The sequence below is a fragment of the Lynx rufus genome, unplaced genomic scaffold, assembly GCF_022079265.1.
Source record: "Lynx rufus isolate CCGP_SWC_20201006 ecotype Redwood Valley unplaced genomic scaffold, mLynRuf1.p SCAF_5, whole genome shotgun sequence".
Lineage (NCBI taxonomy): Eukaryota > Metazoa > Chordata > Mammalia > Carnivora > Felidae > Lynx > Lynx rufus.
The window spans coordinates 77081375-77102115 of NW_025814867.1; the positions used below are offsets into that span (position 1 = coordinate 77081375).

General features: G+C 38.8%; 1 protein-coding gene across 2 annotated transcripts in view; it reads right to left on the reverse strand.

The window, feature by feature from the left end:
- The window catches only part of IGF2BP2 (insulin like growth factor 2 mRNA binding protein 2), a 158768-nt gene that overhangs the window by 18412 nt on the left and 119615 nt on the right, over positions 1-20741 (reverse strand). Inside the window, exons 5-10 of one of the 2 annotated variants that reach the window (XM_047099320.1) lie at positions 19837-19900; positions 17556-17828; positions 15592-15726; positions 6254-6376; positions 5763-5898; positions 3330-3458 (exon numbers count right to left, since the gene is read on the reverse strand). In XM_047099320.1, coding sequence (XP_046955276.1) covers positions 3330-3458; positions 5763-5898; positions 6254-6376; positions 15592-15726; positions 17556-17828; positions 19837-19900 — 860 coding nt within the window. The remainder of the gene's footprint in view (positions 1-3329; positions 3459-5762; positions 5899-6253; positions 6377-15591; positions 15727-17555; positions 17829-19836; positions 19901-20741) is intronic. The other variant, XM_047099321.1, reaches the window with a different exon arrangement.

Consider the following 20741-nt stretch of genomic DNA (forward strand, 5'->3'; position numbering starts at 1 on the left):
AGCAAGTGATAGTAGAGAGATTCAAATGCAAGTGGTCTGGTTCCAGAACCTATACTGCCTTTCAAAAGACTGATGGGCGAAGGATATAGAAAGACAATTCATTAGAGGGGAAAAAATGGCCAGTAAAAACTGTTGAGCCTCATAATAACAAAAGAAAGGTATGAAGTATCAGACTGCAAGGGATAATCACATGGGTTATGAGAGTATCGGAGAAAAAATCTGTATCACACATTGGCGGGAGGGAAAAGTAGTATACATCCTCCATGTATTGAAATTTATGTATTATGTATCAACATTTACGTATTTTATAATTATATATCATGTAGAAAATTTATATATTCTTTGGCTCAGCAATTCTATTTCAAGGAATTTATTCTGAGGAAATAACTGGATAAAAGAGCCAACGTACAAGGATTTCCACAGCAGAGTGAATGCCTTTGAATATATATATTTTAGGTACATGTAGCATGTATTTAACATTTAGAAATTATATGTACACATACTCATATGTGCAAACACTGGTTATTTCTACATTGAGAAAAAACTTGCACTTTCTACATTTCTGTATTATTTCTTTTTTATTTTAAATTTATTTTAACATTTATTTATTTTTGAGAGACAGAGAGAGAGCATGAGCAGGAGAGGGGCAGAGAGGGGGAGACACAGAATCCAAAGCAGGCTCCAGGCTCTGAGCTGTCAGCACAGAGCCCGACGCGGGGCTCGAACTCACAAACCGCGAGATCATGACCTGAGCCAAAGTCGGACGCTTAACCGACTGAGCCACCCAGGCACCCCTGTATTATTTGCTTCTTAAATGCTATGTACATATTACTTTTATAATCAGAGAATAGTAAGTTTTCATACATACACATATGCTTTCAAAATTGAAGAGGTTAGAGACCAACCTTGGCACGTGTAAGCTCCATGTATAGAGGTACAGAGACTTCCTGACCTTTGGATCCCAAGAGCAAAAGTACTGGTGTTTTGTGATACATAAAAGGAAAGAAATACCCAAGGTTTCTGAAAATCTGAAAGCCTACATGACAAGAAAATAATAGAAGTATTTAAAACATGCCTATCGCTCCCACCCCACTCTGTCCTCAGGATGCCTGGGCCCATCAACCTGCAATGCACACTCTGCAGGTGTGGCTTTGGGGACCTGTCCTAGGTCCTGCACAGGTAGGCAGTGATGGCCACCTCCATTCCCTGGCTCTGCACTTCAACAGCCGCCCCAGGGAAGGAGAGTCACAGAAACTTGGGGCAACTATGTGCTGTGGTTAGAATCTAATCTTGATCTATGTGATCAAGATCAGAACCACATGGCTTTCAGCTTCATAAAGAAAGTAAAATCTATTTGACGAAGAACAGGAACTATGTATTTTATTTAGTAAAATGGTTATTGTATTGTTTTAGTGAAAATCTCAGATGAAAAGGAGCTTTCCAACTGGCAAACCTTATTTTCAAGTTTAGAAAAAATATCCTGCTATCACATGAGAGCTTCTCCCCTGGTTTTATTTCAAGGGTCTGTGAACTCTTTCTGGAAAGGGCCAAATATATAATTTAGGTTTCTAACTGCATCTACTCAACTAGACCATCATAGCAAAAAAAGCAAATAGACAATATATAAACAAAGGGTCATGGCTATATTCCAATAAAATTTTATTTACAGGGGTGCCTGGGTGGCTCAGTGGGTTGAGTGTCCGACTTTGGTTCGGCTCACAGTCTCACGGTTCATGAGTTCAAGACCTGCACTGGGCTCACTGCTGTCAGTGCAGAGCCTGCTTTGGATCCTCTGTCCCCCCTTCTCTCTGCCCCTACCCTGCTCATGTGTGTGCTCTCTCTCTCTCCAAAGTAAATAAAACATAAAAAAAATTTTTTTTTATTTACAAAAATAAGTGGTGGGGGAGTCTGGCCCTTGTGCCAAATCTCAGAGTAAGGGTTTGCTCACCCCCTCAGATTACCAATTTTAGAAGTGGCCTGTTTTAACATACCTTTCCCCCACTGTTTACCTCAAGTTCTGAGGTTATCTTCTGTAGGCAGTAGACACAGCCTTTCTCCTAAGAAAAGGAGATGTGTCTCAACACCACTGAAATGTCCCAAGCTTGGTCACTGTTAAATCTCACAGCAAAGACTAGGGGACAGGCACCTGTCATCACTCTTCTAAGTCCCTGGAGCAGACACATGACTGTCACAGCTGCCACAATCCTTCTTGTCACATCCCAGATCCCACTTATCCCGGCTCTCATCTCCACACACATGGCTCAATACTGGGCCCCATCCTTTAGTTTAAGAGAAAATGGATGTAACTGCAAAGAAATGTTATGAAGATTTAGAAATGGCTCAGAAGATCTGTACATAAACAAGACTGCAGAATGTGTACATTCTTGTGACTAAAAATGTGGGTGCCAGTTCATGTCTGTATATTCTTGGCAGAAGAGCACAGTGGTTTCAGCCTCTCTACAAATAATCCAAAGAGCTACTAGGAATGCTCACGCTGCAATGCCTACACTAGAGACCACCTCTCAAAAGAAAAGAGTGGCCAAGGTAGTGTTCATCAACCTAATTCTTCCCACTAAAAAGTATGAACGTTGGAGGAAAGAAAGTTTGCTTAAAAAAATAAGCAATATGTATACAGAAGAATTAGGAGTGAAAAAAAAAAAGCTGTCAAGTATCCTGAACCCCAATTTGATAATGTATTGATCTATAATGCTTGTAAATGGAAGCAACAATTAGAAAACTTCCGAACATTCACATTTCTTCTTTTGTTGTTAATTAGGACTCAGTAAATACTTATTGAGAACCTACTAAATGCCAGGCATTGTGCTGTTTAGAAACAAATATTGTGTATTATTTTCTTTTAAAAACTGTCTATTAATAAAATATGATGCATTTGAGTTGTAGACACAGGCAAGAAATATATGTAATATATATATGTGTGTGTATATATATATGTACATATATATATATTCAAGAGTCATCCAGGTACCCTATTATTTTAATAAATGAACAATACTCATGATTCTTATTTGAATTAAGAAATTCAAATTTCCTTTTTTATAATAGGCTTCTGGTTAGTGAATTTGCTACCACTGTACTTTCTTTCCTAGGTATGACATATACTATGTTTCAGAGCACGTATTTAGAGGATTTTTAATAATATTTATCTGTCCATTAGGAAGAAGTCCTAAGAAATGTTGGATTTATCCTACAATCACTTATGAGCACAGCCTCCAAATTAAAGCTTTAGCTCTGATTCAACATAGCAGAGTAACGCTGCTGCCTGGGGGTGCCCAGAACATGAGCAAACCTCTGGGTGCTGAGCTACTTACAGCGAAAGGGTGGTAAGGGGGAGCGGGGGGAGCTCCTCGGGGCCCTGTTGGTGGAGGCAGCACGGACAGTCCTGTTGAAAAGATGCCAAGTGCGCTGAGGTTCAACCCCGGGATCAGATTGGCTTGTTGCTGGGAACAGAAATGGAGAAAAAGATGAGGGGAGGAGACCAGAGAGGCCCAGCTTGCCTGAGTCAACCTCCATCTTTTGTCCGGTCTCCTAATCAGCTCTGCCCTGGCCTCACGGACCCCCTTGCTGCTGGGGTGGGCTCTCCAAACCTCAAGCTGACCTTCAAAGCTTCTCTGAGAGTGTCTACACATCTTAACACAGCCAACAACGCTCCTCTGGGGGACCCAGGCCACCATATCTTCTCTCCTGCTAACCACTCATCCCCACCCTGCCCAGTCCCACTCCTCTCTCCCCTCTGGGCCTCTGCACACATTATCCATCATGCAGGGAAACTGCTTCTCTTCCTCCTGACCTAAGTCCTACTTGCCATGTGGGTTTCACCTGAGCTTAGGTGTCTCCTCACTCCAAAGGTCTCCACTCCAGTGACCTTTCTGTGTGCCCCCACCAACATTCCTGTGTTTCCTTCAAATAATATTTGAAATCTCATCACATGGTATTTGACTTGCCTGTGTAGTTGCCCCTTCCCTTTTAGATCATACCTTCCTCATGGACAGAGACTATATTCCTCAGTGTTGTGTGCTCAGTGCCTGGTACATAGTAAGTACTCAATAAATACTTGTGGAATGAATATGTTTAAAAAATATTGAGTTAATATGTTTTTCCAACTCTATCCAGAGAAAGATCAGATCTTTCACTAGGATACTATAACACACGTAAACTCCATTCTCAGGTTCAGGATGGTTCACAACTTTGAATTTTTCACCATTTAGTTGCGAGTGTTGTGATTATCTCACTTGCTTACTTATTTCACATTTCAACATGGGGATGCTCACCTAGGCAGGGGGTGGGTATTAACTGCACACGGATGCAGTCATCTGGGCTGTGTCCACCCTGCCCCTTCATCTCCCTGAACACTAAGCAGTTCTCTAACATTTTCTGTTTTCTTATCTGTGACTAGGGTCACCCATTAACTTGCCTTCTTTTAGGATGTTTGGAATAGGAGAGCTGGGTTCTTTAACCTTTACCCCATTTGATATATAAGATCCAGTAATTTTGTTAATCATCTGTCAACGCGTGACTTTGGTACAGATATGAATGAATCTAAACGATACGCTAAGTGGAGATACTTAGAGCACCCAGACCCTTTTGTAGCTTTTCTGGATGACATCATATGATGTCAAGAGTCCAAAAGAAGACAGTGATGTCATCTGAGGATATTTCCACAGACAAATACACACAAACGGGGAGAAGGTGACAATGTGATCTTGTACTCATCATGTCCCATATGTGATGTGGGCTGCTAAGGGGGTGCTGGGGCGAGGAGGGGATAGTGTTCTGACCTGAGCAGGAGGGTCCTTAGAAAGAGGTGCACTGATGGCACTGGCTTTAGCCTATGTAACTCTTTGTCAACATTTACTCCTCTATGAAACATCACCAGGTCTGGGATTTGCTTCCAGGTCATTCAGGGAGGCTGGGAAAGCACATGGAGGCTTAGGTGAAACAAAGCAGGCCATGAGTTGATAACCGCTGAAGATGGACTATAGGCATATGATGACTTATTGCAGTATCCTTTCCTCTTTTATGTCAGAACATCATTATAATAAAAAACAGTGAAACAAATGACTCCTCTGAGTTGGGCTTGGGCTTTGCTGACAGACGAGATTTTTAAGATTTCTGAAGGTCAGACTGGTGTCTCCCCATTGTAAAGTGAGAATCAGTTAGCAGTAACAGGAAGGACAAGCCCAAATCCAGACGTCTGCCGGAACAATCAGGGACAGCCAAGGTGATTGACATTTCCCGGGTGATCCAGAAGTGCACATCAGTAAGACAGGGATGAAAATCAGAGTTTACTTTTGAAGCATTTTTAAATTTAAAAAGTAACAGGACAACATGACAGAAAGTTTGTAAAGTAGAAAAAAATCCCACTTTCCTAATATACCAGCTGTTTTTATTTTTGTAGGTAGCCTTCCATTTTGCTCCATACTATTTTACATAACTGTAACCCTAGTTAAATACACTTCTATCTTCTCTTTTTTTAATTAATATCGTAAGTAATTCGTCATTTTATAATCCTCAAAGTTAAGATTTTAATAGCTTCACACTATTCTGTCCAGTGCATTTATCATAATTTACTAGTTGGTTTCCTGCTTGTTTTAATGCTCTTGCCCCAGGAAGGCAGGAATAACTCTGCAGATCTATTCTAAGGCACTTCCTCACCAGCTGAATGACAACTATTCTTAGAGAGGCTTGTGTCCTGCCTGAAAACACATGTGAAAACCAGTAGAGAAGAAAGCATTGGCACTTACATTAACAGCCAGCATATCATTTTCAAAGGCCTCACGGAGCTTCTTCATAATCTCTACCTCTGCATTGGCACAGGCCTCGACTGTGCCCTTCACAGTGATGGTTCTTTCGGGGTTGTATATGCTCAAATCCTGCAAGCTGGCCACCGGGAAAAAAGAGAGATTTCCTTTTTTCAAAAGGAAAAATAAAATCCCAGAAGGATCACAAACAAGTCTTGGTGGAGGACGTGGGGAGAAAACTGGATTCCCTCACCACACACTGTCGTATCAAATACTTGCCATCTGATCTCTCGTCTTAGAGGTGACTTAGCTCATATCCATAGTAGAAAATGTCTGACTGTAACTATTTATGTATTTGTTTTGATGGTGTTAGATATATTTACATCATTTATAATTATGTTCCCATTTTAAGGAAAAGCAGATGAAGGAGTTGGGCATATCAAAATGCTCAAGTTCTCCATTTTGGGCACAATTAATCTGAATGGGTGGCTTACGATGAGATTGTTATCTTGGTCCCTGTCTCATGTTCAATTTTCTTCAAATTTCTGCCTTCTTTTCCAATAAGTCTTCCAACTAAGCCATTGTGGGCCAAGATCTTCAGAGGAATCTCTTCGGCTCTAAAAGAGACAAACAACAATTTAACACTTATGGTGGGCACATTGGTCGTCTCCTAAAAGCTATTAAACCACTTTTGTTCCCTTTACAAATGGGAGCCATTTTGTTTAGGTATCAAATGGTGATCCCAGAGTACATGAGTTCTGATTAACATAAGCCAAATCATAATAATTATATTCCCTTGTTGAGACTGATTGGAAGTGGGTGCCATGAGGCAAATCTAGCCAGGGAAGTAAGAGGAAAAGTCTGTTACAGGACTTTAGGAAGGTTTCCTTGCTCTTAAAAAACACAAGGAAGAACACCAGCCAGATGGCAGAGTAGGAAGCCACAGGTTCTCCTAACCCCACAGAGACATCAAGTTAACAACAGAGAGACTAGAACACCTCTGTGAGAATTCTAGAGATCAGCTGAGAAGCTATAGCACCTTGGCCACCAAGAAAGGATTCTAGCAAAAGGAGTAGTAAAATTTACAGCATTTGGTGTGCCTGTACATGCTCCTTCCTCTATGCAGCATAGCTAGGAGCAAATGGGAGGAAATATCTCTTATCAGGAATCCTCCCATGGGATGGAAACCAAAGACTTGACCATATATTCAACATATGTCTTATCTAGGAGCCACCAAGGGGTCGGTTTCTGTCTTGCTGCCTTGGAGCACTTAGGAGACTGGTGCTAGAGTTTTGGAAGGCACTGAAAACAGAGGTGAGCAGTATGTTAGAGCTGCAGTTCTACAGTCAGAAACCAGGGGAAGAAAGAGATGAGAAAAGGTTTGAGAATCCCTAAGACCATAAGCAGGGCTGGTAAGTGAAGGTCTTCCCCTGAATGAAACCAGTACACAAAGACTGAGAGATGGTTGTTTTTTCAAATGTTCAAATCCCAGCAAAATATTAAAGGACATACAAAGAAACTGGGAAACACGGCCTAATCAAAGGATCAAAATTTAACTCCAGAAAACAACCCTAAAGAAATGCAGATCTATGAGCTACCTGACAAAGAATTTATATAACTGTCAGAAAGACACTCAATGAGAACACAGACAGACAACTAAACAAAATCAGGAAAACTATGCATGAAAAAATTAGAATATCAACAAAGAAAAAAACTATAAAAACAAATAATGGAACTAAAAAATATAATAACCAAATCAAAAAAACTCATTAAAGAGGTTCAACAAGCAGACTTGACAGGCAGAAGAAAGACTGATCAAACTTGAAGACTGGTCATTTGAAATCAGGAAGTTAAAGGAGGAAAAAGAAAAAAGAATGAAAAAAGCCCCCCAAAAGCACAAAGAAAGGCTAAGGGACTTATGGGCCATGCTAACGGATACTCATGTGAATCCCAGGAGGAGGAAAGAAGGCAGAGAGCTCATTTGAAGATGGCAGAAAACTTTCCAAATCTCAGGAAAGAAATGGACACATAGATTCAAGAAGGTCAAAGAACTCTAACTGGGACAAAACCCAAGAGAACCACGCTGAGACATATTATAATTCAAGTGTCCAAAGTCAAAGAGAGAATCCTGAAAGCAGCAAGAGAAAAGTGATTAGTCACATACAAGGGAGTTTCCATAAGATTATTAGCAGTTTTCTCAACAGAAACTTTGCAAGACAGAAGGGAGTGGGATGATATATTCAAAATGCTTAAAGAAAAACACATCAACCAGGAATACTGTAACTGGCAAAAGCGTCCTTTGAAAATGAAGGAGAAATAAGACTTTCCCAGATAAACAAAAGCTAAGGGAGTTCATTATTATTACACTTGCTCTATAAGAAATGCTAAAAGGAGTCCTTTAATGGAAAAAAAGGACAGTAGACAGCAACACAAAGCCATATGAAAGTATCAGGTTCTCTAGTAAAAGTAAACACACAAATAGAATATAACCTGTACTATAAGAATTCTGATGCATAGAATTTAAATAACATTTCAAAAAAGATAAATCTGTTAGTGGGTATAAAATACATAAAGAGTAATATGTGACATCAATAATAAAGTGGGGGGATAGAGCTGTAAAAGAGCAGAGTTTTTTAATATTATTAAAGTTAAGTTGCTATCAGTTTAAAATAGAATGCTATAACTTTAAGATGTTTTATGTAATTGCAATGGTAACCAAATAGAAAATGTCTATAGGATATACACATAAAAGGAAATGAGAAGGGACTCAAAGTATAACTAAAAACACCCAAAAAGCAAAGAACAAAGAAAAAAACACACAAAAGAAAGCAGTAAGAGAGAAAATGAGGGACAGTAAAGCTATGAGACTTACAGACAACAAAATGGCAATAGTAAGTCTTTCTGATGAGTAATTACTTTAAATGTAAAATAATTAAACTTCCCAATCTAAAGACATGGATTGGCTGAATGGATTAAAAAAAAAAAAACCCAAAGAAACAGAATGAAAGGTTTCAAATCAACAACTTCAAGGAATTAGGAAGAGAATAAACTAAACCCAAAGCTAATTTAAGGATGGAAATGATAAAGATTAGAGCAAAGATAAGCAAAAGAGAGAGAGAGAAAAAAGGAGAAACCAAGAACTGTTCTGAAAAGGTCAACAAAACTGACAAACATTATCTAGATTAACTAAGAAAAGAAAGAACACTCAAATATCTAAAATCAGAAATGAAAGAGAAGACAGTGTAACTCATGTCACAGAAATAAAAATCATTACAAGAGAATATTATTTATAGTTGTATATCAACAAAATAGATAACCTAGAAGAAATGGATGTTCCCAGAAACACAAACCCTACTAAAACTGAACCTTGAATAGAAAATCTGAACAGATCAATAATGAGTAAGGAGACTGAATCGTAATTAAAAACCTCCCAACAGGGGCACCTGGGTGGCTCAGTCAGTTAGGCCTCTGACTTCAGCTTGGGTCATGATCTTGTGATTTGGGGGGTTTGGAGCCCCACATCAGGCTCTGTGCTGACAGCTCCAGAGCCTGGAGCCTGCTTCAGATTCTGTGTCTCCCTCTCTCTGCCCCTCCCCCGCTTGTGCTCTGTCTCTCTCTCAAAAAACAAACATTAAAAAAATAAAAAAATAAAAAAAAAAAAGAATTAACACCAATCCTTCTCCAACTCTTCCAAAAAACTGAAGAAGAGGGAACATTTCCAAACTGATTCTATGAGGCCAGCTTTACTCTAATACCAAAGCTAGACAAAGACATTTCAAGGAAAGAAAACTACAGGCCAATATCCCTGATGAACATTGATACAAAAGTCCTTAACAAAATACAAGTAAACAGAATCCAAAAGCATTACACCATAAAAGGATGATACATTATGACCAAGTAGGACATATTTCTGCAATGCAGGGTGGGTTCAATATATAAAAATCAATGTAATACACCACATTAATACAATGAAGGTCAAAAACCACATGATCATCTCACTTGACGTAGAAAAAGCATTTGACAAAAAATTAACACCCTTTCATGATAAAAACACGTAACAATCTAGGAATAGAAGGAAACTACCTTAACAAAGGCCATTTGTGAAAAGCCCACAGTGAATATCATATTCAATGCTGAAAGACTGCAAGCTTTCCTCTAAGATCAGGAATCAGAGAAGGATACTCACTTTCACCACTTGTATTCAACTTAGTATTGGAAGTGCTAGCTAGAGCAATTTGCTAAGAAAAAGAAATAAAAATTGAAATTGATTCAATTCCAAATTGAAAATCTAAAGACTCTGTTTGCAGATAATATAATCTTATGTAAAGAGAACTCTGAATTTCCAACAAAAGAAAACAAAACAAAACAAAAACTGTTAGAATAAACTCATTCAGCAAAGTTGCAGGATATAAAATCAACATACAAAAATCAATTGTGTTTCTATACACTAACAATGAACAACCTGAAAAGAAAATTAAGAAAATAATTTCATTTACAATAGTATCATAAAGAATAAAATACTTAGGAATAAACCTAACCAGGGAGGTAATATATTTATACACTGAAAACTATATAACACTGGTGAAAGAAAGTAGACAAAAATAAATGTAAAGACATCCTATGTTCGTGAATTGGAAGATTTAATATTGTTTAAATGTCCACACTACCCAAAGTGATCTACAGTTTCAGTGCAATCCCTTACCAAAATTCCAATGTAATTTTTTGCAGAAATATTCATTTGGAATTGCAAGGGACCCTGAACAGTCAAAACAATTTTGAAAAAGAAGAACAAAGTTGGAGAACTCACACTTCCTGATTTCAAAACATATTACAAGGCTACAGTATTTATTTATTTATTTATTTTATTATTTTTTTTTAATTTTTTTTTCAACGTTTATTTATTTTTGGGACAGAGAGAGACAGAGCATGAACGGGGGAGGGGCAGAGAGAGAGGGAGACACAGAATCGGAAACAGGCTCCAGGCTCTGAGCCATCAGCCCAGAGCCCGACGCGGGGCTCGAACTCACGGACCGCGAGATTGTGACCTGGCTGAAGTCGGACGCTTAACCGACTGCGCCACCCAGGCGCCCCACAAGGCTACAGTATTTAAAAGAGCATGGTAGTGGCATCAACACAGACAAATAGGGGTAACTGCATGACTCAGTCAGTTGAGTATCCAACTCTTGATTTCGGCTTGGGTCATGATTCCAGGGTCGTGCGATCGAGTCCCGTGTTGGGCTCTGCACTGAGTGTGGAGCCTGTTTGAGATTCTCTCTTTCTCTCCCTCTGCCCCTCTTCCTTGCTCATGTGCTTTCTCTCTCTCTACAATTAAATAAGACAGACAAAGAAATCAATAGAACAGAACCCAGAACCCAGAAATAAACCCTTGCATATATGATCAAATGATCTTTGATAAGGGTGCCAAGATAACACAGTGGGGAAAAGGACAAATGGTGCTGGGAAAGCAGGATATCCACATGAAAAAGAATGAAGCTACACCTTTATCTTACTCCATACACAAAAATTAACTCAAAATGGAATAAATGTAAATGTAAAACTATAATATTCCTAGAAGAAACACAGGAGAAAGCTTCATGACATTAGACTTAGCAACAGTTTCTTAGACATGAGACCACAAAAGCACAGGCAACAAACATCAAAATAGAAAAATCCAACATCAAATTTAAAAACTTTTGTGCATCAAAGGACACAATCAACAGAGTGAAAAGGCAACCTAGGGAAAAGAAGTAAATAGCTGCAAATCACATATCTGATAAGGGATTAAATCCAGAATATATTAAGAACTCCTACAACTCAACAACAAAAGAATCAAATGACCCATTTTGTTTATTTTCATAAAATTTTAAAGTGTATTTATTTATTTTGAGAGAGAATGAGATAGCATATGTTGGGGGGGGGGGGGGAAGGGGGAGACAGAATCCCAAGCAGGCTCTGAACTTCATCAAGAAGCCCTATGTAGGGCTCAAACTCACGAAACTGTTAGATCACAACCTGACCAAAACCAAGAGTTGGATGCTTAACTGACTGAGCCACCCAGGCACCCCCCTCAAATGACCCATTTTAAAAATGGGCAAAAGACTTGAACAGACATTCTCCAAAAATGTATACAAATGGCCAATAAGCATATGAAAAAATGCTCAATCTCACCAATCATCAGAGAAATGCAAGTAAAAACCAAAGAGATACTGTGAACACAAAATATTATTTCACACCCATTCTTTTGGCTACCATCCAAATAACAGAAAATAACAAGTACTGGTGAGGATATGGAGAAATTGAATCCCTTGTGCATTACTGGTATTATAAAATGATGTAATTGCTATGGAAAACAGTATGGAGGTTCCTCCAAAAATTAAAAATAGAACTACCATATGATCTAGCAATCTCACTTCTCAATTCAAAAGAATTGAAGGTAGGATTTTAAAGAGATATTTGCACACTCATGTTCATAACAGCACTATTCACAATAGCCAGAAGGTGAAAGCAACCCAAAGTCTACCCATGGATGAATAAATAAAAGTGATGTATGCATACAATGGAGTATTATTCAGCCTTAAAAAGGAAGAAAATCCTTTCGCATGCTACAACATGGATGAATCTTGAAGACATTGTGCTAAGTGAAATAAGCCAGTCACAAAAAGACAAATACTGCATGATTCCAGTTATATGTGGTCTCTAAAGTAGTCAAATTCATAGAAACAGAAAGTAAAATGGTAGTTACCAGAGGCTAGAGGGAGAGGGAAAAGGGGAGTTGTTCAATGGGTACAATTTCAGTTTTGCAAGATGAAAAAGTTCTGGAGATCCGTTTCACAATAATGTGAATATATAAAACATTACTGAACTGTACACTTACAAATGGTTAAGTGAAATAAATCAGAGAAAAACAAATACTGCATAATCTCATTTACATGTGGAATCTAAAACAAAACACAAGCTCATACGTACACAGAACAGATTAGTGGTTGCCAGAGGTAGGGGATGAGGGGTGGGCAAAATGAGTGAAGGGAGTCAAAAGTTACAAACTTCCAGTTATAAAATAAATAAGTCATGGGATATAATGTACAGCATGGTGATTATAGATAATACTGTATTGAATATTTCAAAGTTCCTAAGGGAGCAAATCTTAAAAGTTATCATCACAAGAAAAAAATTGTAAAATTATAATTATGTATGATGACACAGGTTAACTAGACTTATTGTGGTGATCATTTCACAATATATACAAATACTCAATAATTATGTTGGATAACTGAAATATAGTGTTATCTATCAATTATACCCCAATTAAAAAATGGTTAAGATGATAAATTTTATGTGTTTTTGAACCAAAAAATGTTCAAAACAGAAGGAACAAGGATGCCCTCTCTTTCAACTTTTGACTATTTTTTTTTTGTGGGGACACAAGGTCTGAAATTACTATAGCCATCCTGTCATCACCAAGGGAGCATCAGATACCTCTGAGGAAGATAAAGTAGAAAGAAAGGTTGTGGGTCTCTGAGTCCATGATTCAACTGACCCTGGAGCCACCCATCTTTGGACTTCTCATTATGTGACAGAACAATATTGTTTCTTAATTTCAAAGTCACTTGTTATGTTTTTTTTTGCTAGTTAGGACCAAAGGCATGTACCAGATGCATTGCTACTATCAACAGTAAAAAAGAAACTCCACCAGAAGGTATTCAGAGGGCAGGATTTTTGTTGGCTTTGTTCACTGGCACACAGAACAGTGCCGGCACATAGTAGATGCTCAACAAACACTTGATAAATGAATAAAAAGAAAATTTAGGATCCCTCTTCTACATCCTGTACCTCCTGCTCATCCCCCTCAGGGCTCAGCTTAAATGTCCTTATCCAGGGAGGTCTTCTCTGAAGCCCCCAAAATCTCCTCCTGTTCTCTGAAAACCCTGATTAGGTCTCAACTACAGGCAACCACCATCTATTCTCACACTTCTTGTGGCTGTACTTAATTACCTATAACTATCCATTTAGCAAATGGACTCTCCCACTGGACTGTAAGCTCCATGAAAGCAAGAACTGGGTCTTGCTTATGGTTACAGCCTCATCTCTGGGCACAGTGCTTACCACACTGTGGCACTCAAAAACATTAATTTCAAAGATGTTCCAACTCTATGTCGGCTCTACACAAAAACTTAAAAATCTAATTTATAACTCAGTCTTTTTGATTAATTAGAATATTCTAAGTTGCTTGTACAGAGGTTGAGGGACCAAAAAGGGTGCTATTTTTAAAAGTTTTCAATACCCTGGTTGGGGGAGGGGCTTATTCAAATTAAGCCATGGTATCTGGGGGGTTTCGAAAGCCCCAGAGTAAATAATTCATAAGTAGTAATTCCTATGTTAGAGTCCCTTATGAAATCCAAGAAGAGATTTGCAATGCTTTCCTTTTAAGGACTACTTCCATCTTCTTGGTTTTAAAACACTCTTATTTGAGATTACTGTATTTGCTAAATCAATTTTATACTTGATTCATCCCTCACTGCTTCTCTGTCAAACTACCCATAAATGGATTTTTGCCAAAATGACAGAACTTTTTTCGTTATGCTGTCTATTCCATTATCATTAATTCGTTTACAATACAAAGTCAATGGGTTTAGTAAGAACCATACCTGCCATTCAGATTGGTATGACACTCAGAAATCCTAAGAAGTATTTTGTAAAAAACAGAAAAGGAATGAAGGAGATGGAAGAAGAGTAGTTACTTGGATACCAGTTTCTATTACTTAAGGAAAATTTACACGAGTGCAACACGGCGGTAAAAACGTTTTCTGGAACAGTAACTGATGGGTTTTGATGACAAGGTACATTCCATACATACCTGCACGGTCCAGTATGACAGCCATTAGCCATGAATGTGACTGTTTAATTTTAATGAATTAAAATAAATATTCAGCTTTTCCATTGCACTAGCCACATTTCAAACACTCAGTAGCAACATGCAGCTACGGCTATCACATTGAACAGTGCAAATATACAGCATTTCTGTCATTGCACAACATTAGCACGGGTCTATATGTTTCTACAAACAGATGTTAGTAATGGGTGATGGAAGCATTCAGGTCACCGAAAGAAACATGTAAGTGGAGAAACAGCCATATTATAAACATAAAACATCTATTTCCTACTGTATCCTTCTTGGGAACAAATTTCTTTTTTTTTTTTTTTTAATTTTTTTAACGTTTTTTATTTATTTATTTATTTTTTAAAAAAATTTTTTTTTTTCAACGTTTATTTATTTTTGGGACAGAGAGAGACAGAGCATGAACAGGGGAGGGGCAGAGAGAGAGGGAGACACAGAATCGGAAACAGGCTCCAGGCTCTGAGCCATCAGCCCAGAGCCCGACGCGGGGCTCGAACTCACGGACTGCAAGATTGTGACCTGGCTGAAGTCGGATGCTTAACCGACTGCGCCACCCAGGCGCCCCCGTTTTTATTTATTTTTGAGACAGACAGAGAGAGAGAGACAGACAGAGAAAGACAGAGAGCATGAACAGGGGAGGGTCAGAGAAAGAGGGAGACACAGAATCTGAAACAGGCTCCAGGCTCTGAGCTGTCAGCACAGAGCCTGACGCGGGGCTCGAACCCACGGACCGCGAGATCATGACCTGAGCCGAAGTCGGACGCTTAACCAACTGAGCCACCCAGGCGCCCCGGGAACAAATTTCTTAAAAATAATCTGTCCTCTGGTCCCTTTAACTAAATAACAGAATTACAGCTTTTAAAAAATTTGTCTTAAAAGACTGAGAACTTACTCTTACTCTCTGTTAAGTGATCTGGGCGTTACATGCAAACTTACAATTTGGTCTCATCAGCCTCTTTCTGCATGATTTCAAGAATCATGCGGCAGGCTTCAGAGGTCCCCTCTGGGGTGGCATGGATGGTGACGGGCTTCTCTGCAGCCCCAGAGTTCTCCTTTCTATGGATGTCTACCCTGTAGGGAAAGAATCAGAAGCCATAATACAATGTCATCTGGGACAGGATCCTAGTCTTGAGAAAGCGTCGCACGGGCCAACGTACAGCAAAAGGACAGAGACCATGAAGTGTCATTAGCACGTTTGCAACCAATGCCATTCTTCAATAAGGTGGCAAGCAGTGCAGGAGGTCTTGTGCCAAACTTGAATACTTTGCAGTTTCATTTAGAAGGGAGTATTCCTTGCAGGAGTGCTGTGGGACAAAGGCACTGAGCCCACTTGGTAATGAAGCCAGTTTGGTAAATGAAGTATTTTGTGTAGTCTTTCAAATGATCATAGAAGCAAAGGGTAAAGGGAGTAGGGTAACGCTGCATGCTGGCATGGTGCCAGTCTCTGCACTGATTGTAGCTTTTAAAAGCCACATGTTAATCCAAATCCAAACACCAAATTCAAGCAAGCTTTGTATATTTGAGTGTGGATTAAAAACAGAGGCATGCCCTCTCTCTGCCTAAGTTTTTGGTTTCCTTGCCCCTGGCAGCCTGCCTTCTTCCAGGCTCTTAAAACTAATGGCTCAAAAGCTTGATGACTTTATCAGACTCCATGGGGTTGTTGTGGCCCTCCTTGTTTTTGTTGACTCTGAAAATCACATAATTGATCGTATCCCTTCTTATTTTGGCTGTTAGAAAGCCCAGATCCAAGTCTTTGACCTACTTGTAAAAAAAAAATGGGCACATACTTTGAGAACTAACGTGTTACACTTCTACTTAAACTTTTTGCATTTTTAAAGCCACTTTAAGAAATTTTTGGAACAAAAAGACATACAACTAAAAATTACTTTTGCAGTGAAGCAAACTTGCAGGGGAAGAAAGGGCTGATTTCAAAATAAATGGAACAGCAGACAGTACTTCCCCTTTCTACTAGGTCATCATTTCACTGCTGTGATCATGAACTTAGGACTCATACCTGTAAGTGTCCATTAGTTGGCAGTAACTCAGACACTTTGAAGAAAACAGTGTTTTTTCTCTTTCGGGTTACAAGATACTCAATGAATGACGTGAATAAAGTGCACTAGGCCGTGTAAGGAACTCATGTTCGCCAGTAACTTGGTGTTTTGCAATTTAAATGCTTTCATAGCAATTATTTCATTCAATCTGCCTGGCTGTCCTAATTCTAACAATAATCCTGGCTTAAAGAACAAGACATTAATGCTCGGAGAAGTTATTTTTTTCCCCAAGATTATACATTTAGTGGTAAATCTTGAACAGGGGTCTTTGCATCCTGTACTTTGTTACATCAGGCTGTGTTCTTAAGAACATACAAAAACCAACAAACCACTACAACTCCTACTACCAGTTCCATCTCCTTAGATGACTAAACAGAGGCTAATATACTTCATTTCTCACTCAATACAGCAGACTCACTTACTCCTTTTATGTAGCTATTTATGGGACCACCTAAGTGATCTCAAAGAATGACTACCATTCAGGGCTCCAGCTCAAGAGAGGAGGTAAGAACTAAGGTAACTGCTTTCTGGGATCCCACAAAGTTCAGCCCCATACCTCTGCTGTTTTAGAAACTGATATATTCACAAGCACTAGTAAGCTTATGAGAATAATTCTCTGCCGCTTTAAGAACCTTTAGTAATTCAGGGTATGACCTTTAGGCTATTGGCATGAAAGCAAGGTGAAGTCCCCAGCTTTGTTAGTCTGTTAGTAGTTCTGAGAAGCCACCATCCCATTTAGCACAGCCCCCCTGCTGATGCAAGCGATAGCCACCTAGGATGACTGGGGCCCACCAGCACTCAGGGGGCCTGTCAGAAGGAAGCAAAGGAAGCCCCGGAGGCACGTACCGGGACTGGGTCTGCTTAGTGATGTTCTTTATGGTCAAGCCCTCCTTTCCGATGATGGCACCAACAAACTGGGTGGGGACCAGGATCCGCAGCGGGAAATCAATCTGTCTGGCCTGAGAAGAGCCCCCAGGGGCGTGGCCTTGCTCCCGGGAAGAGTGGTCCCCACGCTGGGCTCGCTGTGGGGGCGAAGGGGAGCTCACCTCTTCATCCGGGATGTAGGAAATCTTGAAGGAGTAGTTCTCAAACTGATGCCCGCTTAGCTTCTCGATGGCTCTGAAACGCAGCAGCAGCAAGTGAGCCTTGTTAGACCCTGACGTCAAAGAAGACCCTCAAGGCCAGTGGACGGGGTCAATCAGTCTGCTTTCCTAGTTGCCTACGTGAGCAGCACTACTCCTTGAGGAGAACCTGGTGAGGAAGGCAGGTGCCTGCTTTGCTCCCTCAGAGCTGATAGTTAACAGTTAAATTATCACAAAATATAGGCCTGGTCAGACTTGATACACAACTATGCATTCTGCTTTTTTTCCACTGCCTGAGGCTGTATCCTCCTCATCAAAAACTCTTTGTAAGTACTAGTATAAAATTATGACTCACTTTTTTTCTCAGCTTGATCATAATACATATTTATCACTGAAAATTCAGAAATGGTTAAGTACAGATTAGAAAAAAATCCTAGTCCATCCTGTATCTTTTTCTTAAATATAATTATCATTTATAAACATGGATTAATATTACATATACTATTTTCTAATCTTTAAAAAAGAGTTAACACTCTAAACATTTTCCAAGTCACTAAATGTCCTGCAATTTAATTTTTACTGGCTGTTTAACACTATTGATTTATCATAGTTTTTGCAACTCATTCCCTATCGTTAGATATATATCTATATCCAATCTTTTATTATGTCATAATAAAATTTTTTATTTATCTATTATTAAGTGTCGTGGGCATTTTTGCAACTACAGCTGCACACAGGACAAATTCCTAGTGGAATTGCTGGGTCAGAAAGAATGCAGAATTCCAATATTATTAAGTACCCCTCAGTGTGCTTCTGTAAAGGTTTCAACACTTACTATCCCATAGCAGTTAAGACAGCATTTGTTTCTTGAGTCTTCAAAACTGGAGTATTATTTAAAATTATTTATCAATTTGATAGGGAATAAATGATATCCCACTATTGAATTTTTAAAATTATATAGGAAGTAGAACATTTTTTTCATAAGCTTTCTGGCAATATGTGAAAACAACAATGCTATACTACTATATTAATGTTTAGTGTTTGTGAATTTATTACAAAGCAGCACCTTTGAATTCAATAAAAGCAACAAAGTAATATCACCTATGGGAGGTCCTACCTAAGTGGCAGCTGGATACAAACTCTAAAGGTGAGTTCCTGGCATATATCTTGCTTATATGTGTGTGGCTAAAGTCAACAGCAAATGATCTATTGCCTTTTTCAATGCAAAATTAACTTCTTAAAGACTAGTGGTATGAGGATGGGTTAAATATGTCTTCATGTGTGCTGAAACCTTGAAAAATAAATAAAACTATAATTCTGGGATGTGGAACCAAGGTTATGCCATATGCATGAAACATGTGTGACCATAACTGTAGTTACAATGACCTGACAGGCATTTCACTTTAAGGACCTCCTACAAAAAGGAACTTGTTTTCTTGTATTTGTTTTAAAAACTCAATCCCATGTCCATTAATTGCCAACCTCAAAATTAACCATCATTGAAACAAGGTACTCATGCATGGGGACTAGGAAGTAAATGGAGGTTAGGAATGAGAACCCAAGCCAGGTGATCTTTGACTAACCACTCCCAGACAATTCCCCCTGTTGCTGATGTCATGGGGATGGGTCCCCTTTTTAATATTACACAGAGGAAAAATGGGTGTTTCATGATCTCTTCACCAAGTGTGGACAGAAATAGGCTTGTGCTTCTTCCTCATAGTGCATGGAGGAAGCTTCAGGTAAAAGCTCTGTGGTCAACAGGGACCAAGGACAGAATGTCACAGAGCTGGTGCCTCTATTCGTGACCATGTCCAGACACAGGTCCCACCTCAGTTTTGATGCCAAGGCTCAACATTTTTCACGATAAAGTCTCTGTACAACCAAAAAACAGCCATCCCATTATAAATGCCCAAAGCAACACTGACATGTCAAAGGCATGCACAGATGCCCTGAGGCTCCTCAGGCAGGTCAAAGGTAGGCATCTTTTTGGAATTCAAAGACAACCCTCCAAAAATTTAAAAGGAAAGAAGCCCAAATCCACTTACATTTTTGCTTCTTCTCTTGTTGCATATGTGACGTTGACAACAGCAGTTTCTGTGTCTGTGTTGACTAGGAAAGAAGCAAAAACTATACTGTCATAGAACAAAAAAGCTGTCACCCTCTGGCTCAATGTAAACAGACTAACTTTAGAGAAGAATGCACAAAAAACTCATCACCCTAACTCCACAGTATTTGAATCTCTATCTTTATTCATGTGCATTCATAAATAGTAATCAATTGTATATACATATCTGTAATCAACTGTATATACAGCTCAAAGCTGTATTTTCACTTATAATACCACTGCATGTGCATATGTATATGCTCATTATGTTTGTATTTTCCATTTCTAATGTCTACACAAAATTTTAGTAATTGTGCCATGATTTTTGACAAGCCATTCCTCAATTGTTGACAAATGAGTTATTCCCAATATTTGCTATTCTAAGTCGTGTTGCTAAAAATCAGCTTTACTGCAAATATCATTTGAATTGTGTTCTCTTCTGAATTACTTTTTTAGGCTAAATCATGAAGAAAAATAACTGGGTAATGGAACATAATGCTTCTTAATGCATATTCTCAGATTACTTTCCTAAAAGTTTATGTCAATTTATTGTACCACCATCAAGGTAGAAGTCTGTTATGTTTGCATTTATTTTTAAATTACTGGATATACATATAAAATAAGAAAGTATTTTAATTCTTCATTTATTCCCAAAGTAGAATTATTAATATTTTTGTTTCCCTTTGACTGAGCTCCATGACTCTGAGTTAAATTAGTAACTGTATAATAAATAAAGAAAAGTTGTAAGTCATTTGGTTGAAGGAGAGAACACAAACTCTAAGAGTGGCTAATATAAAACTCTTGTGAGCTGGCTTATCTTGGTTCGTAATTGCCTCTTCTTCCAAA